Source organism: Apis florea, unplaced genomic scaffold (genome assembly GCF_048593485.1).
Source record: "Apis florea isolate Af1SG1 unplaced genomic scaffold, ASM4859348v1 contig_3375_pilon, whole genome shotgun sequence".
NCBI classification, from domain to species: Eukaryota; Metazoa; Arthropoda; class Insecta; order Hymenoptera; family Apidae; genus Apis; species Apis florea.
Genome location: NW_028256748.1, coordinates 238,192 through 264,558, shown reverse-complemented (window position 1 = coordinate 264,558; position 26,367 = coordinate 238,192). Strand labels below are relative to the sequence as shown.

The following is a 26,367-nucleotide window of genomic DNA, read 5'->3' as shown; positions in this document are numbered from 1 at the left end:
TTTGCTTGAAATCTCAATCAATATATCATTGTTTTTTTTATTAAAGTGTTTTAAATGCCTTCATTTTTCAAAATGATAAATAAAATAATAATTTCAAAAATTATATTTATTTTAAATATAAAAATTATATCTCCAAGAAATTATATGAATTTATTTTTGGTTTTTATTTTATTTTTTAACTTATTAATATTCTCTCCAGTACCTTTCATATTATATTATAGAATACAAAAGAAATTGCAATATAATAAAAAACAGATGACATATAATTTTCCTGACGACCACAATAGCAACATTAAAAAGAAATAATTCTAAATCTCATTTTAATTTATATAAATTTCAGTTTCCGAAAAGAATCAATCTAATCATAATTCGAATAAAGAAAAGAACAAATCATAATACATTATTTTGCTTTTCATCCTGTTTAGCGTATCCATCCGCTTCCGTCCGGTTTTTCTCGGTTCTTTCTCGTCTACCTGCCAGAGACATGTAACGATCTCATTCTATCTCGAATAGCATCATCTTCATCTAGCGAAGCAAACCGGTTGTCCGAACCGGCCAAACGAGAAGCGCGAAATTGCATAGCCCACGAATTAACGAAGGGAAAAGACTTCCTGATGAGGAATCGGCCAATCCAATTGAGTCGATTGATAATTTAGTGATATTCATATTACGGGACTTTAATCCCGAATGAAAAATAAAATTCGATCCAAAATTATTAGAGTTAGAAACAACTCTCTAGATTTCATTTCCTTTATGATCGAATTTCACTTTTTTTTTCTTTTCCTCAAGACTGATTTCGTATAAGTATTGTTTTTCATATTATCATACATAAGATTTCTTAGACGATTTTCTAATAATAGATCTTTAAAAAAGATCTAAATTTGTATTAGAAAGTTTGTATTAGAAATGGCAATAACGAAAAGAGTAATTTTTTCCATTTAACATAAAATTAAAGATTTTTTATTTTCTCTTTAAATGATTTTAAAATCCAACTAGTTATCCAACTAGATATATTAGCTATTGATGCTTTACTTCAAGAATTTAAAATTTTATTAATAAAAAATTATTGAAATCGGAAATTGAATATAATATTGAAAACTTTGCTTACTGATGTAAAAGGATAATAATTTCTTTTATTTTATTTTTAAGATTTTTTCGATCAAATGTTGTTTTGCATATTATTATGAATACTCTATCAAAGATGATAATAAATCTTTATTAAAAAATGAATTAAGAATGATAGTAATAAGTGTGTAATTAAAAATTTTGAATAATTTAAAGAGATGGTGATTTAATGCGTGACCAATTAAAATTCTTCGAAACTTTTATTCTTTTTTGATGTCATATGTATATGTCATATACCAGATTATATTTAAAGCTTTAGGTGTCATCATGCGTGATGTGCCATTTTTGTACACACATGGCGTGCAGGTGCGTTCTCATTCAGAAATGCTTGGTACTTATCGTTGATGAATACTCTCTACATCTTAGAAATTGAATGGAATATTCGTTATTAGACCAGACGTAAATCAAGTACCTACCCTTAACTGATTACCTATGCCTGAGACACGTGATGGACAGGCTTAACTTAGTTGTAGTAGTTTGCAACCATTGCATTCTACAATTATTCGTTCTTCGATCATTGAAATCATCGAGCTATAAATACAAAAATTTTCGCGAAATTGGAATATTACTCCTGGCAATTATTTTATTTCTGACGTTAAACAAATGTTAAATTAAGAATAACGTCAATAATAACGTCATCTCTATTTATTCTGCAAAGCTAGCATTTTATTGCATGGTTTTTTATTTAATAAACTATATAATATTTTAAGAACAATACGTAACCTTAACCTCCAAATATAATTATTTCTAGTAATGGGGAAAAATCCAAGAAATTACATCACAGAAATTAATTAATTACATTACAGAAACTAATTCACAAATTAACTGAACATTTAACAAATTCAAAATCAAATAATTCAATTTATTTACATATTTAAATATTCTTTTTGAGTGGAATGAAGTATGATAATATTTATAGAAGAAAAATTCCACAGTAAAATTCCATAGTAGTAATGAAGAATTAACTTAGTAACAAATTCCTATGAATAATTAACGAGTAATCCGACTATATTAACGTGTCCGACTACAACACGATAAATCTAAAGAAAATCGAAGATCCTAATGATTTCAAGGAATCGATCGATGGCGCCGGTGACATTGCTCGAACTCCCAACCGTCATTTACGCGAGGCCACTAATCAATTACAGACACGGTAAACATCATAGTGTAAGATCACACAACCAGACTCGTGGTTTCTATTTATAGTCGTGACACTTTTAATCCAAGTTTATTTTCCGTTTCAAGAATTGAGAGGGGAAGGGTTACGCGACTCGTTCTTTTTTATCTCTCTCATTTCAACCTTGCAGATCTTGTTAAAAGAAAAGAAAAAACTGTGTGTATGTATATATATATATATATATATATTTTTCTCGACCCAAATCAAGTCTCTCGTACAAGCGAGTTTACCGAGGACGATTTATCCGAGGACGAGCGACCATTTTATAGGTGAAGATAATCGCGGAAAGAAGACTTTGGCAAGGATTTCAGCAGACACGATTTGCACGCACGCCACGATTTTCTCCAATTTGCTTGACGAGCAACCACGATTCGTGGCATGCGATCTTACCTCATCCCCTCTGCACGCTCATTAGGAAGTAATTAACAAACAATCACGCGTGCAAACATAGGGTCAGTCGGTTTTGATGAAGAATGATCGTGATAACCTGATGGAAATTCGAGATTTAGATTGGGTTTCCTTTCTTAATTCTTTGATTATAAAGATTACATTTTTTTTTCATTTTTCGTATTAGTTAAAAACTATAATTGAAACAATAATAAAAAAATATCAATATAATATTAAAATAATTATTAGATATAAAAAAAGAAATATTAATATTAATTTGTTTATATTTGTTTAAATCTATATCATTTATCAAAGATGTATCTTCTTTCACAGTTTTCAAAAATTTTTTCTCGATTTTCTCGTTTATAAACATAGTTATATAAACATCATTAATATCGCAGTATCATAACTCAAATCAATTCGATCGAAAAAGTTATTGGCTCGAATCCTCGAAACTTTGACCCTCAACATCGTGTGTGTATGTAACTTCATGCATAGTAAGTGGCGTGCAGTTGCATTCGATAATTGGAAGTTGGGTTTTCGTTGGTTCTTACGAATGGGTGGCTCTTTAGGAAACTCGTTGCAGCGAACATTATTATCCGGTTGTATGAACTTGTTGCTGAAACGAGCGTCAAGCTATTTTTGCCGGCAATCATCTTTAAAAAGAAGTTTAAAAGGAAGTTCAAGAATCTATCTCACCTTCATACTTACTTTTTGGTTAATATTTTTTAGAAACGTTGTTTCAAACACAAGGTATCGATAAACATGCAGTGAATCGCAATCACAAAGATTTAATTTCAGAATATAATTACGCGTTGCAGTCTTGGCTACAATAAATCAATCCTCTTATCGTAATACGAATGTCAAGGCCGTATTTCATTATCTGAACACTGTTTCTATTTATACTTAATTATACTTATTCAACTCATTGGTGAATTTTTTTTCTTAATACAAATAAAAAATTGATCCAAGCTTCTTGTTTGAAATAATATCTTGTTATTATTATTTGATTATTACGATAGAACATTCGTAGATTAAGTAAAATTAAATAAAATTACAGTATTAATAAATCTTTTTGCTATGAAACATAAAATTTATAAAATTTACTTGCAAAATTATATCTATTTTAGTTTATTCTATTTGATATATTATATTATAAATTCTATTAATAAGAAACATTAAAAACAAAATTAAATAATTTTTTATCTTTGTATCAAAGAAAATGACTTAAAATTATACATAATTATAACTATAATATAACTATTATGTTAATCATAGATAAGCTTTATTCAACAAAAGTAAAATAGGTTCTTTTTATAAATTTTTTTTATAATTAAAGCTTGATTATATATTTTCACTAATAGAATCTATATTTATTATGCGTTATTTTTGTCATTGATCAAAATTAAAATTATTCATATTTTAATTATTCGACAGAAAGATGGCACTGATGAGATAAAAACAATTAAAAAAAAAAAAACGGATTCAAAATATTTCTCTTGATCTTTGATTCACAAAGACATCTTATTTCGTTCCTTATGATCAAGTTGAATCCAGAGACGCATAAATATAGTATATCGTACCTTTATAAAAACGCGCAGAAATACACGGTTGATGAACCAAAGGAAATCGTAGATTCGTCACGGATATTATTTTCACTGCGCCATGAATTCAATATCCCTCGCAAATAGAAAAAACACGGGGTAGCTATATGTTTTCTTTTAAATTTTCTCCTACATTATGCTATCACGATTTGATAGACTTTCTTTCAAAAATCGATACAGAACAATAGAGAACGTATTTGACAAAGTTTCGAGAAATCTCAACGATCCTTTGCTATCGGAGTATTGGTATTATAAAGCGAAATGGGACAAAGTGATCGATGAGACAGATATCCTTGTTTGAAAGGATCTAGAGAACGGACACAATTCATATCATTGGATATCATTGGATGGAATTATAAAAGGTTTGTGCAACCTCGTTGAATCGAAGTCAAAGAATAGGAACAAGGTTAAATAACGATGAGGAGGAAAAAAGCCTCGATAGATTTTCCTTTTTTCAAAATCTATTTTCTAATATACAGCTGGAATTGTCGAGTGATCTGGACGGTAGAACCTCTATTTCACGAGATTGAAGTCAAGTAATGAGAATTGAGGACAACATGAAACAAGAGAGCTATCTATCATTTTTCTCATTGGTGAAGGAAAAGGCAGTGCGAGGAAATAGGATTGTTATGCTATTGTGGGGACCCATCTGTATCGTTAAATTGAAATGGAATAAAGAATTATAAGGAGAAAATAGGATATAAAGAATAGGATGTAAAGAAAAAAAAATTTTTTCGAGTTAATGGAATTTAAAAAAAGAGAGAGAGAGAAGGGGTGAAAAGAAAAGAGTAATATAATCAAGAGGAAAGGATCATCTTGATTATTTTTCTTCGAAAGGATATTTATCCGGCATACGAATTGGCTTGTTATCAAAGCAATTTCCTTCAATTTCCTCCGATTTTGTAAAATTGAGACGAAAACAAAAGAAGCTTGATTTTCTTTTCTTTTCTATCTTACAAGAGAAACAATATCAAGCACATGAGCTCATCCACGAGAATTTGTCCCATTTCACTGGTTGCCCCTTCCTCTTCTGCCTTATGCTTTTTCTATCTCCGCACCGTTCAGACCGAACGAAAGCGCTAAAAATACGAATTTATATGCGCGATCATGTTATACGTGTGCTGCTTTCTGAGAAAAAAAAGAGAGGGGAGAAATGCGAGATAATTTTAAATGTCAGATTTACGATTTCGACGATGGAAGAAAGAAAACGTGATGAATTCGTGCACGAATCAAAAAGCAAAATAATTTTAACATGGAAAAATTATTGATGAGAATTTTATTTGAAAAATAGATAATGCACTTTTACAATTTTCATTCTGAAAGAAATATAATTTGGTAAGATTTAATAAAAAAAAATCGAATAAACTTCTTAAATTTGTAATTTTAATAGAATCTAGTTTAAAACGCTTTGCATTATTTTTCTTATTCTAAGATTTCATAAGTAACACTATGCATGTTTCAGTAATGTGATCATCACGTGCATTATTTCTGTTTAATTATGTTTGGTAAAATGACTTAATAGCATGTCTGATACGTGTTATCTAACGTCAAACTACAATCGAAATAACAGTTTAATGAGCAGATTGTAACGTTTCGTTTAAAGAGTTTAAGTAAAGCGTTAAGATAGGTCGGAATTTATTTGTTATGTGCAACTGGAAATGTTATGATCGAATTTAGAGATTATAGAAGTAGAAACTTGAAAAGATTTATAGTTGATCTTACTTCGAAGTGATATATATTACAAATCTTATATTTTAAGACTTGAATCATTTAGAGAATGATTGTATTGTTTGAAATAAACGAAAATTATTTTGTTTATAAGTATTTCTTTATAAAGATTAAAGCAATCACATAATAATTGCGCATAATAATAGTTATATATTTTGAATTACAAAATAGAATTTTATTTTAAATTTCATTTTATCTTATTGTTATCAAAAGTTAATTATAAATTTCACAACTAACGATAATTATACATTTCTAATTTCATCGATAATAATCATTTAATTTCTAAAAAATGAAATATTAATTATTCTAATATTAAAATTAATTAATTCAATAATTTCTCTTTAATATCTTTAAAATATCATATTTGTATCATTTAATAAGTTAAAAAATTATAGTCAGAGGCTCCAATTATTTCTAAATAATTTGAAAGTAAAAAATATGCATGATTTCCTTATTATAACTTATAATATCTCGCGTTCTGTTTGAACAGATACAATGTATCCAACAATATTTTTCACTTCAACGTGATTGCATTTTATCAACGATGCAGCCAACATAGCATAGAATAAAAGTTGCGCCGAAAAATACGAGAAGATTAATCGTCTTTCGTCGTCCTAAAACGCCATCACTTTATGATGCAGCCTTTTTTTTTTATTCCTTCAAGAAACATTATGTTTAAACGATATCAATGTTCAAATCGTATTTCTTTAAAATTTATCGCACGTCCATGGCCATGACTTCCATTATCGTTCCATTAAGCCGCTAATAAAATGTCAAACCCACGTTATTTACAACTAATAACATAATTCCCTGTTCGCACTCTATCGTATCATTTATTTTCCTTCCCTTTTTCCATTTCTTTTCACCTGATTCGGTTCGCTTCTTCTTCGAGTTTTTTGCCCTCGTCACCGATCGTCTAACCATCACGGCCAACAGCTAAATTACAACTAAATTATCCTTTGCACGAAATGTATAATTTCACAATACATTAAGTGTGCATCGATCGTGCTATATACAGTGTTTGAGCAGTATGAATTAATAAACCGATCGAGTTGAAATTTGTAGACCACGAGTTTGGTTCTTGTCATGAGCTCGTTTTGTCTATGATAATGATTTGAAACTCGAAAGATCGATCTGTTTTAGATCTTTGTCATCAATGAGAATAACATCATGGTTGGATAATAATAGGAATACAGTCGAGTACACGTGAAATATTCGAGTGTCGAATTATATGCGAATGCTCTCAGCACTATTTAGAACAGCTGACTCATATCGCGTTAAGATACAAGAATCACCTATTAGCAAACAATATCTTCCTACGAGAGTCCATTGTGATCTACATTACTATAGCCCCGATCAAAGAATTTTTCATTCAGAGTTGTTTTTCCCACTCAATGAAATAAAATATAAGAACTGTATTTAATATGTTATTTCAATCTTTTTTTTACACTGTTATCAAAAAAGATCACAAACTTTAAAAATTACCAACTTTTATTTTTCTTTAAATGCACTAAGATAGAGATAAATTTAAATCTTATATTTTGATTATAAATTTTTCATATAAAAATGCATCCATTAAAATAGTAATATATTTCTTAAAATATTGCATTAACAATTTATTACACAAGAATGAGAATCTTTCGACAACATTGTAATGCTATGTCATTATTATAGTGTATGCGAAGAAAATATATGTATATACAATCTGATACATTTAAAAATTTGTTCTCAGACTGTATCACGACCACGTGAAAGGGGGACAAAAGCTTATAATAAGTAGCTCTGTCCATGCAAAACATAGTATTGTACAGTCTGGAGTTGAGAGCACTGTACTTTTGACGCTTCAAGTGACAGAGCGCGATGTGCATGCTGATCACGTATGCTTGCTAACAGCATCGAACATATACACACTAGTTTTTCACATGCACACATATAACGTGGGCACCTTTTAATTGACCTCGGTTCTTAGCGACTTTTCCTCTTGCCCATTTATTGGTAGTTACGGCCCTTCGTCCAAATCATTGCCAAATGTAAGCTATGCATCCATTAAAACGTGATTTATTATACGATCCACGACGAAGATTGCGTCGTTTTTCGCGCTAACTTCGCTAATTATCCGCTCGGTGGATAGTTTTTCGTGCGGAAGAAGAAGGGTGCATAAAATTAGAAATTCTGGGAATTCGCGAGTTTCGCTCGTTTCGAGCCACTCGCAAGAAGTTTTACATGCTTTCGACATTTTAATTTAGACGGTGTGTTAATGATAATTGGAAATGATACTTCCTTTCTATTTTTCTGTCTTTAACGAATATTGCAGCTGTTGATGAAATTTATTAATCTTCTGTAATTGGAATTTTATTTGCTCATGAAAAAAGTAGATGGTTAAATATAGTTTTTCACTGTAATTTGTTATTTGGAAACATTTGGTAACGATATAATATTATCTATTCTAATTTTAATATATTGCAAATTCGCATAATATGCTTTATTTCATTACATGATTCTTGAAGATTATTAATATTAACGAATAAATAAAAGAAAATAAAATTACAATCATCAACCCCAAAATTACAATTAATAATCCCGCTAATTAATTTTGATTTTTTCAAAATTAAATTAAAACGAAAATAATTTTGGAAATAAGAAAATTATTAAATTAATTCATGAAGTATACATTTCCATACACACATTCATGTTTCTATACGCTCAGATGATATGCTTTCATTGAGTCTTCATTCTATATTCGCGTGCTTACTAAAAGAAAAAAGAGCGCATGTAAACATTTGGCGATAAATAGAACGACTGTATGGGTTCTTTCAACGAGAAATGAATGAAAGTATATCGTATGTATGATTCAGGATATTCGAAAGGATATTTTAAAAGGGCTACGTAAGAACGTGAACGTTTACTGCCAATAAAAGCAGCATATTCCACGCGTGTGTACATGCTTGGCTAAATTTACTTACGTGGGAAACTGGTTTCCCGCCGATGCGTTCGTTTCACACCTCGAATCGCGAATTTTTTCTCCACGAAAATATTTTCAACGAAAGATTCGATTAATGCATGTCAGATCGAATGTAATACATGATCGAAATTCGAGATTATCATGAATTTTTCTCTTTCATGATTACCTTTATTGAAATATGTGATCAATTTAAAATTGATATTGAAATTCCGGATTTTTTACAAAATCGTAAAGTATACAATATCTAATTCGATTTAAACTTCACAGCAATGATAACGAGGCAGCGCAATTGTCGATGACGTAATGACATAAAGAGTGAACTACTTATTTAAATCGTAGCGAACATTATCGCGAACGTTTTCTCGCGATCTCTGTTATCAATGTCGTTAAACATCGTGTTATAATTATTCTTGTACTCGAGAGGCTGATATCGATTATTCAACGACATAGTATCGAGAGAGATTGATTTTGAATTGCAAATTTAAAAACGATCACGATATTTTTCGAGATTAGGTATAGGTAGATGTGATATAGAATTGATAAAATAATGAATATTTTTAATTTTTAATTGTTAAGGTATTTTTGATGTTAATAAAATAGAAAATCTTAATTATATATTTTTAATTTTAAAGTTAAAAGATTTTTTTATTAAATATTGAATTTTTTTATGCAATTAGATTTAATATAATTCTTTTGTGTAATTACATGAAAATTGACATTTATCTCGAAAGAAGTTAAACTTTGTAAAAGAAACGAAGAATAGATCTTGAAAATAGGCACGTTTCAAAGATTAATGTGACAATCGTACATGGTATTTCTTAAAGATAAAAAATATAGAAAAATGTGCATTCGTTTCTACATTCATTCTATTTCTATATTCACATATATTAATATTCGAATTTATATTAAATATTGGAAAAGAATCCACATTTCTATTTATATAATTACATTATACATATATATACAATTATACATTTCTATTTTTATATATATAAAAAATCAATATAAAAAAAATGAATTGCGAAATTTTGATATTCTTTTAAGAAAAATTGAACAACTGAAATATCAGAAATGTTAAAAACAAAATTTACGGTGTACGAGCTTTAGTGTCTTTTCAAATCAATATAAGGGATGAGATGTAAAATTATTACATACCAAATTATATATTAATTATTTGGTACACACTAAAATTATTATACACTATACGAATTTTAAAATATCATAAAATCATATCATTAAAATATCAAATCTTAATAACAGATTATATATATTTTGTAACAAAGTCATCAAAATTTTTCTCATTTTCTTTTCAGACGAACAAGAACGCGTACAAAAGAAGACCTTCGTCAACTGGATCAATTCCTATCTCTCCAAGGTAAGAAAAATCAGAAGAAAACTTCGAGTGAAACTCGTAAAAATATACGTATTTTGAAACCAGGTAAACGACCTTTGAACCTTTCAACCATTTTTCTTTCGTGATCAATCCATCTTTAAATATCTCTCATACAGAAAACGTTACGCAAGCTTTTTTTTCTTCTTCTTTTTTTATCGTCCCTTCTATATAATAAGGCAACATTGAAATTACTCCTCATCACGAATATCAGAAGTTCGGAATAATTCGTGCCTGGCTCGCGAGTCTCGATACCTCTCCCCTACTTCCGCACTTCCGGATACTTGGAAACTTGAATTAGAAATCCCGGACTCGTTCCCTCGAAATGTACATAGCCTACAAGCTGCACGACATTGCGTTCAAAAGCATTAAATCTTTACCAAATTTCTCGTGAAATTTAAAAAAGATTTTAAAAAATCTCGCGAAACGTGATATTTATTTTAAAACTTCCATTATCGTTTAGATCTCTGTAATTCTGATAGAATATTTTGTAAATAGTTTTACGATTATTTCATTTTTCTTTTTTATATTTTATAATCTAAGATTTCTCTTCGAAAATAACAATGGAGAACGTAATATGAATGATTGAAACAATTTTTAGAGAAGTCCACCGCTTCGAGTGGATGATTTAATCGAGGATCTCAAGGATGGCACCCGCCTACTCGCATTGCTCGAAGTTCTATCCGGCGAGAAGTTGGTAAGTTTGGCATAACAGCTGCTGTATCGTAACTATCGATCAATAGAATAGATACATATGAAACGCGTTTCTCTGTTCGCAGCCGGTGGAAAGGGGTCGTAACTTGAAGAGACCGCATTTTCTTAGTAACGCGAATACTGCGCTTCAGTTCTTACAAAGTAAAAAAGTGAGTAACGATTTCTCTCAAAATAGAAATTTAGAATCACGAGAAGTGAAATAATTCATTCACATTAAATTTTAGAGGTTAATAATTTTTTCTTAAATCTTAAATTCAAATTTTTGGAGTTTACATTCACTATTTCAAAAATTCAGAATATAGAATATATTAGTAATTATTATTCATGACTGTTTATTGCAGATCAAGCTAGTGAACATAAATTCGTCCGATTTAGTAGATGGACGACCGCCCGTAGTGTTAGGCTTGATATGGACTATCATCTTATACTTCCAGGTAGACTCTCTTTCGTTTGTACAGTCGAATACAAATCGAAGCTACATAAAAAAGCACAATTGTACAATTAGAATGCGGTAGTTGCTTAAGTAAGACGCTCGTGCCACATTATAACATCAAATTACATAAACGCGTTATAATATCCGTGCGGCAGCACTGCGACGATCGTTTGCAGCGGGGATTAATTTGCTCGTATAACAAAGTTGTTCAATTTCCTCATAAAATTCTTCTTTATAAGAATTCACAAACATTCTATATACAAGTACAGTTTTTTCTTTTTTTTTTTTAATATCTTAATAATTTTCCTTTCCGTTAAAAAAGAAATTAATCCTCGTTAAGAGCGAAAGAAGAAAAAAAGTTACATTGCATTCTGCTAACCGTATTTATTCCATAAAAACAAGCTACGATCCAAGGATCGAAAAAAGGTGAGTAGCTATTTAAAAAAAGAAAAAAAAAAGAAACGAGTAAAAAAAAAAGTTTATCATCTACGATATTAATAAAAACAGTAAAGCAGTAGAGAAAATATATATGTATACAGAGGAGTGTTAAATTAGCACGCACCTACATGATCTTACGCATCACCCTAGTACGCACGCTAATCCTTCCTTTTGTGAGTCTTTTTGTTTTCAACCTTACCCCCACCCCATATACGCCCTATTGTTGTTCGAATATCATATTCCGCGGTCCACTGATCCGGTATTTTTCTAGATCGAGGAGAATACCAGAGCATTGGAATATCTTGGACAAACATGGGGTAGTCAGAGCAGCTTAGAGAGCTTGAGTACCCAAGGGTCGGCGACCAGCGAGAGAAAACGCATCAGTAGCGAGAAATGGAAGCAGGGAGCAAGAAAAACTCTGCTTCAGTGGGTTACCAATGCTCTGCCAAAGTTAGTGTTCTATACACGTTATTATATTTATATGATGTAGCTTATATTTATAACTATAATATTTACGTTTAACGTATTTTCGTATCAACCATGTAAAAATAATACCAACCACGCGAAAGTACACTCCTTTCCAAAAATCATTGCATATCTTGTTACAAAGATATAATGTTCTATGTAGATTTTTAATTTTAGATTGGCGTATGTTTTTTAATTAAATTGTTGATATAGAAGTTAAAAAAAGTTATATTTGCATTATATTTATTATAGTATACTTACATACTTTTAATTAATTAAATAGTTATTAGATTTCTTCTCGTTTAGTACTTTTATATGATTATAAAAAATTGATTTTATAATCAAATGTAGTATATATTAAAAATTTATTAGAATATAATAAATACAATACAAAATACTTTTGTAATTCTATTGTAATTCTAGAGCAAGACTGTAATAGATATAATTTATTTCAAATTTATTCCAAAGACAAACAAGCATTGAAACAAGAATTAATATTAAAATATTATAATGTCTAATTACAAGTTTCATTTACAAAACGGATCAAATCTTTCTCTACGTAGGGACATAAAAGTACGAGATTTCGGTGAAAGTTGGCGCGATGGCAATGCCTTCCTGGCCATCATCGACGCGATCAAGGCAAACTTGGTGAACATCGCCGCTATGAGAGAAGCAACGAACAGAACACGCCTAGCAACCGCGTTCCACGTGGCCGAATCTGAACTGGGTATCGCCAAACTCCTCGATCCCGAGGATGTCGACGTTCCTCAGCCGGACGAGAAATCGATAATGACCTACGTTGCCCAATTTTTGCACAAATATCCGGAACCAGGATCTGCAGCTTCCGATTCGTTCGCCGCTGTGCAACAAGAATACGATGGCCTGCTCGCTTGGCTTTATGAAAGACTCAAATATTTAGAACAGATGGGCAGTTCCCCATTGGGTTATGATGTATGTTTTAATAATATTAGAATTATTTTAATATCGTAAAACGCTTGTTTTAATGTTTCTTTTGTTTGAAATTCTGTTTTTGTTTTCGAAGGAATATGCTGCAGTAAAAGCAGAAGTCGAGCAACAGAGAATTGTGTATAATAAGCTGCAACGTCTTGTCGAAACTCCTAGCATGATCAGCATCACCCGAGATTCTTGGAGACATGTGCAGAATCTGTGGAAGACCTTGGAAATGCTTGTAAGTTAGAATTAATAACTTGACATTTTTATATATGCTTTCATATATACTGTCAATTAGTAATCCTCTGATTGAAATGTAAATAATATTCATATATACGCGAATAATAAAAAACTAAAACTTTATTGTATCATAATTATCATAAAGTATAGAATGGATTTAAATTTTCATTTTATCGATATATTCAGAATATACGTATATATATATTATGCAGCAATATATTTTATTAAAAATAGTTCTTGGAACATTATTTTCAATTGTCAATATTTAATCGCTAAATAGAATTCATACATAAAAAGATTCTTTTTCTAGATGTTACGCTGGCTTTGGGTCTTAGATTCTTACCTACCAGGCGAATTAAGCGTTGTAGGCAGATGGTTGTGTCGTGCAGAAGATCTTCTATTATCCGATAACAATATCCCAGAAGAAATGACAGAAGAAACAGCCAACATAATATCGAATAAACTTGAAGAACACAAAAAGTTCTTCCTCGACCTTCCGTCCATGACGGAGCGATTTCAAGCGGCAAGGGGTTCCGAGGTCGCGTTGAAAGTGCATCCTCAACAACTGAATGAGATGGCGGCTCGATTAGACAGCTTGCCGGATCGCGCTGCCAAACGTAGAATCCGACTAAAGTTCCTGGAGCACAAATGTTGCCTTATTGCTTTCTTGTTCCTAGTCGAGACGAAGTTAAAGGGATGGAGCGTGAAATATGGCACGGAAGAGAGCGTACATCAGATGTTAGAGCAGTATAGAAACTTCGTGTCTCGAAATAGAATTTTCCAGGAATTCCAGAAAGCGTATTTAGACATGCAACAAATCGTCGAGGATTATAAACGCGAGGGTAATGTTGGTAAGTGATATTTACTTTAGATGATTTAAATTGTTAGAGATTGTTTAGTGTAACAATTTATCAATTTCATTAATATGAAAAAAACTAGACATTTAATATAGAGAATTTATTATTTAAGATTGCAATAAGAGTATTACAATAAGAGTATAAAAGAATTTAATAAATACATCAATATGAAGTATACTATAAATTTTTAGTATACAAAAATCTTTTATTCATTAGATCAAGAAGAAAGCGCTAATATCGATCGTTTTATGAGAGAGACAAGTGACAAATGGAAGAGCGTATCCATGGATCTTCGTTGCGTGCAAAGCATGCTCGAGGAAGTAGTAGTCTATTGGCGTCGATGGAATGTCATCTCTGATGAGTTCGTAACATGGTTGAATCGCGCTGAACCTGCCTTACACCTTCCTGAAGAAGATAAAATGGAGTTTTTCCAAGACATAAGCGTATGGAAGGATAAACACCAACAATTATCCGACACAGTGACATTTTTAATCGCCACCTCTGACGAATCAGTCGCTTTGCAACTGAAACAACGTTATTCGAGTCTCACTTCCAGATGGGAATCTCTGTTCCAAGAAGCGAAGCAATATATGCATGCTGGAGATGTTATAAGAAATAGAAAAGATTACAGAGCAGGAGTGGAGACACTGCAGAAATGGCTGAGAAACGTCGAAACAGCCTTGTCAGCCACTGATCTAACCACAACTGAGAAAATCAAAGCTTACGGTGAAAAGCTACAAGTCTTCCACAACGAGGTAGAAGGGATCGAAGATCTATTCAAAAGTATCAGCAAGAAGTTTCAAACACTTATTCAAGATTTGTCTCGTGATGAAGTGGATAAGATGATGAACACTTTAAAAAAAGAGAAAGAAGCTCTGGTCAAAGTACGAGCTTTGATACCGATGCAGTTGCATTTGTACCATCAACTTCTGGTCCAACAAGAGTCTCTGGAGGCTGGTCAGAAGGAAATAGCTGCCTGGTTGGACGAAGCAGAGAGAATGTTGACCAATGTCGATCTGTCACGTGGTAGGGAACACATTCTGGCACAATTAGATCGCCATAAAGCTTTCTTCTCGAGAACCCTATATTACAAATCTATGCTAGAGTCCAAGAACAAAGTATTCACCAGTATAGTAAAATCTGTGGACAGTCACGCTGACGTAGCCACTGCAGAAGGTGGAAAAACGTTGAGAGAATTGAATGAACGATTCAACAGAGTTTCCCAAGCGGCTCAAGCTTTGGAGCAGCGACTTCAGGAAGCTGTCAGATGCTGGACCAAATTCAAAGAGTGCGAGAGACAAGTCTGCGAATGGCTATCAGTCGCAGAAACCATGATGAATGATAAACATACCGATAATAGACGATCAATAGAATATCATAAGAATTTCTTCAGCAATGTTAACGAGAAATGGATTCAAGATTTCGTGAATGCTGGACAGGATTTGAAAAGTATTCTGCCTGTCGAACAGCAAGTTCCTATTTCAGAAGCTGTAGAATCACTTCAGAAACGTTGGAAGGAGGTATTAACCTTCGCTCCTCTTCATTTGATGAGACTCGAGTTCCGTCTGGATGAAACTACGTTCTTACAATATTTGAAAGAGATTGAAGTAGAAGTGAATTCAGAACAGCAGGCTCTAATGAAGAACGACAACGTGGAGAGCATACTGCAAAGGAACAAGGAATTTTTCGTAAATCGTGGCACTGTACTCGAAGTAGAGAAGTGTCTGCAGACTCTGAAGAAGATCAGTGATGCATATAGTCAGTTAAAACCCAACGACACCAGCTTGGCTGAGGCCGCACAACATGCTGAAAATTTATGGGAGGATTCTGCTCAGAGAGTAGAACGTTTGAGGGAACAACTGAAACAAGTGCCTGAGCAATGGGCTGCTTACAAGAAGAAGTGAGCATTATAAAGATAGAATTTACTAAACTTTCTTATTCTTCATCAATTTTTATTCATACGAACTATCATCTCAGATTCGACGAAATGGTACGATGGATGGATCACGTGGACAGTAATTTGAGGACCATATTACACGAGGTGAATACTCTAGAGGAATTCGAGACAGAGAAAACGATATTCCAGGTAAGAAATATTTTCATTCATTTTCATTTTTAAAGAATATCTCGAATTTTCAAATAAGTCATTGCGAATCATTATCGATTTAAAACATCTATTTCTTCATCATACGCATTTAAATATTTCTTCTACGTTCTTTCCTTGCATCGCTCACACTGGATAGGTTCAAGTTTTAACGGTAAATATAATCACGCACGTTTCACGATAGAAATTCTATAAGGAGGCTCATCTTATAGTTATTCATAAAAAAGAAAAAGTATATATTGTATTACAACTTTTTCTTTACTGTTCTGTAGAAAATATGCAGAGAAGCAGACAGCAAGCGCGAAGAAATGAAATGGTTGGTTCAAACCCTCGACAGCCTGACTTCCAATCGTTCTGATCACGAAGCTCTTTCAGAGCAGAATCGTTTAGAACAGCTGATCACTCGTTACAAGAATCTGATACCAACAATAGAAATTACTATGACGAAAACTGATATTTATTCAAAGAGTTACACTTATAGAAAGGAAGTTCGTGAGGTGTGCACTCTTTTGCACAAAGTCAAAGATCAATCTAAGATAGATGTAGTAGCAGAAACTCCAGAGACCTTGAAGACCGCGGTCACTCATCAAGAGAGCCGTCTTAGTCAGTTAGAACAACAGAGATCAAATATCGTGAGCATGCTACAACGTGGCAAGGATCTTTTAAAAGATCAACACGCTCCTCCATTCGTGTCTTTGGAGGTACAACAACTAGAATCCAGCTGGAACGATACATATGGACAAAGTGTAGAGACCTTGAAATCTCTAAAGAGTTCGCAAAAGTTGTGGAACACTTATCTGCAGCAGAAAGAGGAGATTTTGAAATTGATCGAACAAGCTGAAGAAGAATTAAGAAAAATCGAATCGACTACTTATTATGACGCTTCACAAGTATCATCCGATTTACAGAGTAAACAAGATTTCAGTTCCACTTTGAGAAAATCTGCCGAGGAGTTGTTGAAAAAGTTGCAAGAGACGTATAGCCATTTGACAGAGATCGCAGCACCGGAAAAGAAAGAAGTGTTGAAGAAAGAGATCATTCATACCGAAAAAAAAATGGAGACCACTCTGAAGACTGTCCAAGAGAAAGTAGTTTATCTGCAGGAACACAGTACCAGATGGAATAAATTCCAAACAAAATTGAACGAATTGCAATTGTGGACTCAACAGAGTGCTCCGCAATCAATTGCAGATACTGAAAATTTGGCAACAACTCCTGAAGAGATGGTCTACAGAACTGAGAGTTTACAGAAGGAAATTATAGAGAGGACCAGAACGTTGAAATTCCTCGAGGAAGAATCTCAGAAACTCGTGAAAGGTACGATAATCTGACATTTGTGTAAATTTTCTATTTATTTTCAAAATTATAAATAATTCTCTCGTATTTTCAGGTAGTGTTGATACTCTTCCAGCCAAGCAATTGCGCAGTGATATCATAACTCTCGAAAGAAGCATCGAAACCCTTCAGAAGAGCATTGTAGCTCAACGTCAAACAGCTGAACAAAATTTACAAACCTGGAAGGAGTACGAGAAAGGTATTCAAGAGCTAAAACCTTGGATCGAAGAAGCAGAATCAAAAGCAGCTACTATAGGCAGTAAACCAACCACTCTAGCTCAGGCAGCTCACATGTTAGAAACAGCCAGAGCATTTGAAACACGATGCCAGCAACATTTTCCTCAGATCCAAGATCTATCCTTGATCAGCCAACGAATAACAGGAAAAACATCAGCTTCCGACGAAGTGGATGCCGTTCATACTCGTTGGAACGCTGTGCATGATATAGCAGTTCAAACGACCACGAAGTTGGACAAATTGGTTACTTCATGGAACAGTTTCGAATCTGAGATAAAAGAATTCAACGAGTGGTTGGAAAGATCGGAGAGAACGGTGCTCGTAGAACCAAACGCCGAGACACCCGAAATATCAGTACTGGAAAAGGAATTGGCACGATTGAAGGACTTCAACAAGACTATATCTGATCATCAAGCGCAGTTGATATCGCTGACTCAGGTTTCTGATCATATTAGTCACGGATTATCCTTGGAAGGAGCGACTAATTTGAAAGCTCGAGTCTCAGACATTAAAGCTAGAGTCAGCAAACTGGCTGATACGGTCAGATTGCAGATCAATCGTGTATCCGACTCGTTGTTAGCTCGCCAAGAATTTCAAATGAAAATCACTGATTTTGAGAATTGGATGTCGCGACTGAGATCCAATATCGCTGAGATCAGTGATGCTACTGTCGATACGGTTGACACGAATCTTCAAGCCGTGCATGCGTATATCCAGGAACATTCTGAAAAGCAGCCAAGCTTGGAAGCTATCTGTCAAGAGGTGAAAGATATATGTCCCAAAGGATCTATGCAAGCGACAGTTGCCTTGGTCGATACTTATACCAATTTAGAGAAGAAGTACAAGGCCCTGGGAGATGATTTGCAACAGAAAAAGAAAGGATTGGAGAAATGGATAGAGCTATTGAGTTGGTTGAACGATGCCAACGCTCAGTTGAGCCATTGTAAGTATGAAGCTGAAGCTAGAAAGCCTACCATTGCCGATTTGGAGAGATTTTCGTCCGAATTACGAACCATCTATGATAAAATTGAAACGTGGAAACAGCATGTTTTGCCTGACAGTGCTATTGGAATACAAATTAGAGACAAACAGGGAAAACCTCTTTCCGCGTCAGGTTTGTTGATCGACTTGGAAAACAAGGCATTGTCTCTGCAAAATGAGATATCCGCGAAACGCGATAGACTAGAAAATCTTGGTGCCAGATGGAATAATTTCAGAACATTGCAGCAAACGATCACTGAGAAGATATTGAATACGCAAACTGCTCTTCAAGAGACGGTTTACAACGTTGACTCATGCAAACAATTAGCCCCTGCTGTGGAAAAAATCGATCAATTAATCGAAGAACATCAGAAGAGGGAACAGGAGAAAGAGATCCTCCACTTTGAAGGTAGTTCCTTGATGAAAGAGGATCAGAGATCGACGACCAATATTCAAGTAGTTCTATCCTCTGTCGATGCTAATTGGGAGAAGGTGAACGAGCTTCTTCGAGAACAGAGGAAGAAATATGCTGATATGAATACAGACTGGAAAGATTACGAGGAAGCCAGACAAAAGGTAGAGAAATCTATCAAAGATGCAAATAATTTGTGTCAATCGGTGAAAGGAATATCTTATGATATTACTCAAGCGAATATTACTTTGGAGAAGCACAAGAAAGCTTTGGATGCGCTGAAGAAAGGCAGACATTTCTTGGATAAAATGGATTCGAAGGCACAGCAATTGACGAAAGAAGCATCTCTCATGCCTAGATTCAATTCTGAATTAATCGAAAACGATTTGACAGAAGTTCGACAACGATACCAAGATACTTACAACGATATCAGTGAGAAATTGCAAGCCTATGAGACTCAGGTGATCATTTGGAAACAGATAGAAGAATCGAAGTCTGAACTCATCAAGTGGCTCACTAATACAAATGAAGCGTTGACCACTGCGTTCGAACGTTTAATGGATGCTGAAAACTGCCAAGTAAGATTGATAAGATATAGAGAAGAGCTGCCTGGTTATCAGCAAGTATATCAAAATATCGTGACGAAAATAGAACAACTCGTAAAATTGAACAATAATTCTGATATTCCTACTTTGAATTCCTTGCATCAGTTATTAGATGACCAATTCAAAGTGGTTAAAACTTCAGCGGAAAAATTAGAATCTTTAACATCTACTTTGAATGAGAGAGAAAGGACAATTAGACAGGAAATGAAGCGATGTGGCGACTTGATCTCAAAGATTAGAGAAGATATAATCAAGTGTGACGATTTGACTGGTGAGAACACCAAGATTCTTGGTCGTATCAACAAATGTCAGGAATTGAAGACAGAATTAGAGCAATGTGACTATACTCTGTCTAAAGTTGAAGAAACATTGACAAAGATTTCTTCAGAATATCCTAGTATCTCCAGATCGAGTTTGCCAAAAGAATTGCAAGCACTTCAGCTTCGAAGAGATGGTGTGGCCAATCACGCTAATAAAGTGATAGCAACATTGGTAGCATTCTTGACTAAATTATATCACGAAAAATTCGGAGCTCTTCAACGTATGGTTGTGACGCTCAAAGAGAAAGTAGCTTGGTGTGAGCCTGAGCAGAGCAGTGATCGTTACAACTTGGAGGTGAAAATGGCTTCATTGATGGACGTAGAAATTGGAATTGCTGATTGCATAACTAGAAAGGAGGACGCTGACAACTCATTGAAACTTCTAGCATCTGTAGAAAGTGCCGAAACTATGGCCGCCTTGAAATTAGATCGTGACAAGGTTGAAGTTGATTTGGAGTCATTGAAAAGCAGCTACAATAAAATTAAGAATGATCTCGAACGAAACATCGCTCTGTGGCAACGTTACGAACTCACTTCCGAGAACGTGCTCTCCTGGCTGAAGGAGAATGAGAATAAAATTAGAGCAGAGGCTTCCACTTTGCTCAATTTGGACGATATCGAGCAGAAAATCGCAGAGATGACCGAAATGCAGAAAAGTGTGATGGAATATCAAAGCGAACTGAAAGATTTGACCGTTTTGGCGGAAGATATCACTAGGGTTAGCTCTGAATCAAGAGTAAATCAATACATCAATCATTTGAACACTCGTTACGATTACGTGTTAAAGTTCTTGGCCCAACATTTGGAAAGACTTCGAGAATTGAAAGAGAACAGGGATCAATATGTGGCTAACAAGAAGAAGCTTGAAGCTTGGATCGAAAACGCGGAGAAAACATTAAAAGCCTATGATGAAATCACTGGTCCAAAACCTATAACTTTCTACCAATCACGTTTGAAAGAGTTGAAAACATTTGCCGAGGAACGAGAAGTTGGACAAGCTATATTGAACAAGACAGCGGAAGCCGGCGAAGCTTTATTCGCTAGAATTACACCAGATCAAAGAGAAATGATTAGAACAGAATTGAGAAACTTCCGTAATCGCGTGGATGCAATGGCGGATCGTTCTAACGTAATTTATAAAAAAATAGAAAGCGACATGATGCATAGATCTTCCTTCGAAGACAAATTCTCTCAAGTGAAACAATGGTTATCAGATGCTCAAAATAAATTAGGAGAAAAGCAAGATTTACTGCCAACATTACAAGAGAAAAAGCTAGCTCTTCATTTGTATAGGGCCGTGGCACAGGACGTTACTGTTCACAAGAATATTCTTCAACAACTTCAAGATAGATTAAGTACAGCACCAGACGATGATGCGAGTGAAATGTTAGGCAACGTAATCGAGGCTTATGAGAAACTATCCAACGAGGTCGAAGGACGAATTAATATAGCGGAAAAACACGTTTCTAATCACGAGGCTTATCTTCAAACGTTTGAGAAGACTCGAGATTGGATTAACACAGTGATCAACGAAGGAACACCGATAGTTGAGGACTTTTCAGTTGAACGAGAAACAGCGCAGAGTAAAATCACCACCATCGAGAATCTTTTGCAACAGAAAGCAGAAGGGGATCGAATTTTGGCTGATTGTAACCAACAATTGAATATTGTCTTGGAACAAACTTCTATGCCAGGTCATCCAGCCTTGTTATCCAATTTTGAGCAACAAAAGAAAATGTGGGAAGACTTCTTGAAGCGATGTATGGCAGCTAGAGATAAATTGAAACATATGTTCAATCAATGGTCCGAGTTTGAGAAGATTGTAGAAGGTTTGGAGGCCTGGATCAAGCAGATGGAGACCCAGTTGAAGGATCAAAGTTTGAAGAGTACGGAAGAAGCAAAGAGAGCTCATTTGCAGAAGCTGAAGTCCTTGGAAGAAAGTATCATTGCGAAAGGAACTGAATTTAATGCCGCCATTGAGAAGAGTCAGAGCATCGAAGCTGAAGCAGATCTAGTTACAAGAGTCTCGAGACAAACCACTAAATATCAGGCTATCAAGAATCAAATAAAGGAAGCTGTGATGCGATACGAACAATTTGTGAAAGAGCACAACACTTTCAATGTGAAATATAATCAATTATTGCAATGGATCACGGATATTAAATCGGAACTGAAGAAACACAGTGAGATCGTGGGTGATCTATCCGTGTTGCAGAGTAGACAGAAGCTCATTCGAGACTTGGGTGATACTAGAACGAAAGAGAACGCTAGATTCGAATCTGTCATAGATCTTGGAGAGAAATTATACGTTCACACGTCGCCTGATGGTAGAGAAATCATCAGACAACAATTGAGAAATTTGAGAACCTTGTGGGATGGATTTACCGAAGATTTACAAAACACTATGCAAAAGTTAGACCAATGTCTAATGCAATTCGCCGAATTCTCTTTATCTCATGAGCAATTGACAGCTTGGCTTCGAGATGTTGAACGCGCGATGCATCAACATACAGAATTGAAATGTACTTTGGAGGAGAAACGAGCACAGTTGCAGAATCACAAGATCATGCATCAAGAAATCATGTCTCATCAATCTTTGGTAGAGTCTGTTTGCGACAAGGCACAACAATTGGTAGATCAGACCAAAGATACTTCTTTGAATGTCTTTTTACCATCTATCAAACAATTGTTCCACAACATCGTGGCAAAATCGAAGGATTTGTTAGAAAACCTGGATGATTGCGTGGAGAAGCATCATAGGTTTAATTTACAAGTGAAGAACTTTTCTGATTGGTTGAATGGCGAAAAAGATAAGCTTGCTGAGTGCAACGATATGACTGGAGAAAGAACGGATATTTGCAGAAGACTTACCACTTTAGCCATATTGAAGGATGATCAAATGCAGGGTGCTGAGCAGCTTGGAAAATTAAAGGAACTTAGCGATACGGTTATTAAGAGAACTGCGCCGAAAGGATGGGATGCTATTAATAAGGAGATCATTATTTTGGAAGGCAATCTTCGTCAATATTTAAGTGAAATAGGTAAAAGAAGTCGTCAAATTATTTTTTTAAATATTTAATACATTCTTCTCAATCTTTTCTTTTTCTATATAGAATCAGTGGAAGATAAGCAAAAAACAGCCCTACAAAAATGGCAAGATTTCGAAGATAAATTGGAAACGCACACAAAATGGTTCTCAACGATGGAAGCTGCATTCAGGGATCAACAATTGCAGCCTACTTTGCACGATAAGGAAGCCCGTTTGCAAGCATTGAAAGAGAAACGTGATGCCATATTAAAGGAAGAATTGAAGATAGACGAGTTCATTGATAAATCTCATAGTTTGCTTCATGCAAGTGGAGTTGAGCGTATCAAGCCTTTGATCTCCCAAATAAGCAATAGGTAAATTTGCTTATTATTTAGATATTTAACAAAATTATTAAGAAATTTTAAATTTTAATCTAAAATTCATTTCAAATTTAATTTTTTCGATCAAAAATTTCAGATATCAATTGTTGCACGTGCTCAGTAAAGAAGTAGTGACTAGATGTCAGAGCGTTGTAGATGATCATAGGACGTATGAAGAGAAATTAAAGGTCGTAAATGCTTGGTTGACTCAATTGGAACAGAGTTTAGCCAGTTTAAAGAAAGATGAGACAGGTGGAAATCTGGAAGAGAAAGTATCTCGTCTGCAGATATTGTTGGCTGAAAAGGAACAAGGTGAACATAGATTGGGAAGTTTGATATCGTTTGGAGAGAGGATTCTTGCTGATACGTCGGCTCAAGGAAGAGAAATTATTCGCCATGAGTTGAGACAAGCTCGAGAACGATGGGATAAACTTGTGGAAGGCATAGCCGAGCAACAGAAGAAACAAGATGCTCAATCCTTGCAATGGACCAATTATCAAGAGACTCTGCAGCAAATTTTAGCTTGGTTGGATACCATGGAGAGATCGGTGAAACAGGATTCGACGATCACGTGGTCTTCTCTTCAAGAAATTAAATCCAAATTGCTGAAAAGCAAGGTAACTATGACTCTGATAATGAGTAAGAAAAATTCTTAAAGAAACAAGAAATATTAAAAATATTTTCAATATTTTACGTAACGAAATATTTTTTTTATAGGGAATGCACCAAGAAATTTTGGCTTATAAACGTATCATTGAAGGAGTCTTAGAAAAAGCAAATGCACTATCGTACACGTCTCAGGCGCCATCGGACGCTCAACAAAAGGCTGCCTCAGTTTCCGGAAGATACGAGGATCTGGTCGAAATGTCACAGAAAAATATATTCAATTTGGAAACTCTTCTAGATACTTTCCAGCAATTCTACGATCTACAAAAATCTTATCAAGATTACCAGAAGCAACAATGGGAGCAATTAGCCAACTACAGCGACTATACTGGCAACAAAGCTGCTTTACAAATTCAATTGACGAAGATCATGGAGCTTCAAGATGGCCAAAGGGAAGGAGAATTGAAATTAGACATTCTCAGTGAACACGTGTCTCAGAGTGCTCATAATTTATCACCCAGATCATTAGAATCTATGGAAAGAGACTTGGCTACGCTAAGGTAAGATTTATACTGGATTATATTTGAATCAAAATAAATTAAAAAAAATTTTTCTAATTAAATTAATTTATATGTAACAGATTCGAACACAAAAAGTTCACCACAGCTGTAAACGATATTATTCGATGCATCGAGGAGAGGATCCAACAATGGAGCGAATACGAGAACTCTTTAGAACGTTTGTTAGCTTGGTTGGCAGATGCAGAATCGTCTTTGAAAAATTATTCTCTGAAGAACACTCTCGATGAGAAACAAGAACAACTTGAAAAGTATCAGGTAATATATAGAATATTTAAAGATTATATTAACATCGTATGTTTTTATAATATACATGATATGTCACATTATATGTTCTAAAAGCGAATTATTACATGTTTCATTAAAAAATTAATTTTTTTTAAAGTCATACTATGAACACATTTTTTTTTAAATAATCGCATTTTACGCGAAGCGAAGTTCTTTTTCTTTCATTTTTAATCAAGAAGAGGAAAAGATACGAAAGAGATGAAATGGTATAACGATAGTTCAGACATTGTATTTTGGAAAACTTTCTTAGGCACTACAAAAAACCGCCTTGTCGTGGGACACGGAAGTGACGGAACTGGTGGCCCTAGGAGACCACCTGGACCAAGTAAGAGAAACATGGAAAAAATTTATTCGAACAGGATTGTGAACGCTTTTGTAAATTGGTCTATCTCTTTTTTTCTCTTTTTTCTCTTTCTTCTTTTATCTTTATTCTATCATTTTCATCTTTATACTCTAAAAGTTTTTTGATCTTTTTCTCTCTTTCCTTTTCTTCTCTCTATATTTCAAAACGAATGAAATATAAAACGATTGAAATATTTAGTGTGAATTAAATTCAATGATGTATCAAAGATTATTTTATACAAATATATCAGTAAGTTTCATTAATTCGATACACTATACACTTACATCTTCACATTGTGATACTTACTTTTTTTTTCCGATATGTTACTGTTTTTTTTTTAACATATACTGATTTTGCATAATTCTTTTTTTTATCTCGTGTTTTTACTTCGATGCATGTAAACGTGTTGTTTAAAGCACGCTTAATCGAAAAATCATGTTTCCAACCTCGTATATCGCGTTGTCATGACAAGTGAAAAAATCCATGACTGATTGATTGAATTCGCATTAACTACATACATGAACACCGACAAATACATGCGTATCCTATTGTTAACTCTATTATTATGAATTCAAGGTATTTTCAGAACGACAGAAAATTACCAATTAATCATTACGATCAATTTTATTAGTTTGATTAGTATTATGAAAATAAAAACAAAATATAAACAAACCATGTT

General features: G+C 33.8%; 1 protein-coding gene and 1 long non-coding RNA gene across 6 annotated transcripts in view; one reads left to right on the top strand and one right to left on the bottom strand.

Moving 5' to 3' along the window:
* Nucleotides 1–26,367, top strand: part of Msp300 (Muscle-specific protein 300 kDa) — a 109,096-nt gene that overhangs the window by 7,530 nt on the left and 75,199 nt on the right. For 3 of the 5 annotated variants that reach the window (XM_086912315.1, XM_086912314.1, XM_086912319.1), the window contains exons 2-18: nt 10,297–10,358; nt 10,975–11,070; nt 11,153–11,236; nt 11,429–11,521; nt 12,230–12,408; nt 12,987–13,374; nt 13,466–13,612; nt 13,925–14,465; nt 14,688–16,371; nt 16,449–16,557; nt 16,848–17,892; nt 17,966–23,506; nt 23,579–23,867; nt 23,971–24,490; nt 24,591–25,039; nt 25,120–25,315; nt 25,596–25,670. In XM_086912315.1, coding sequence (XP_086768441.1) covers nt 10,297–10,358; nt 10,975–11,070; nt 11,153–11,236; nt 11,429–11,521; nt 12,230–12,408; nt 12,987–13,374; nt 13,466–13,612; nt 13,925–14,465; nt 14,688–16,371; nt 16,449–16,557; nt 16,848–17,892; nt 17,966–23,506; nt 23,579–23,867; nt 23,971–24,490; nt 24,591–25,039; nt 25,120–25,315; nt 25,596–25,670 — 11,498 coding nt within the window. Of the gene's footprint in view, nt 1–10,016; nt 10,161–10,296; nt 10,359–10,974; nt 11,071–11,152; nt 11,237–11,428; nt 11,522–12,229; nt 12,409–12,986; nt 13,375–13,465; nt 13,613–13,924; nt 14,466–14,687; nt 16,372–16,448; nt 16,558–16,847; nt 17,893–17,965; nt 23,507–23,578; nt 23,868–23,970; nt 24,491–24,590; nt 25,040–25,119; nt 25,316–25,595; nt 25,671–26,367 lie in introns of those variants that run through there. The other 2 variants (XM_086912318.1, XM_086912316.1) reach the window with 2 other exon arrangements.
* On the bottom strand, nt 13,817–26,177 carry LOC147656982 (uncharacterized). Its single transcript, XR_015293370.1, has 2 exons — nt 25,995–26,177; nt 13,817–14,251 (listed from the first exon to the last, which is right to left on the bottom strand). It is a non-coding gene; the product is annotated as an uncharacterized LOC147656982 (long non-coding RNA).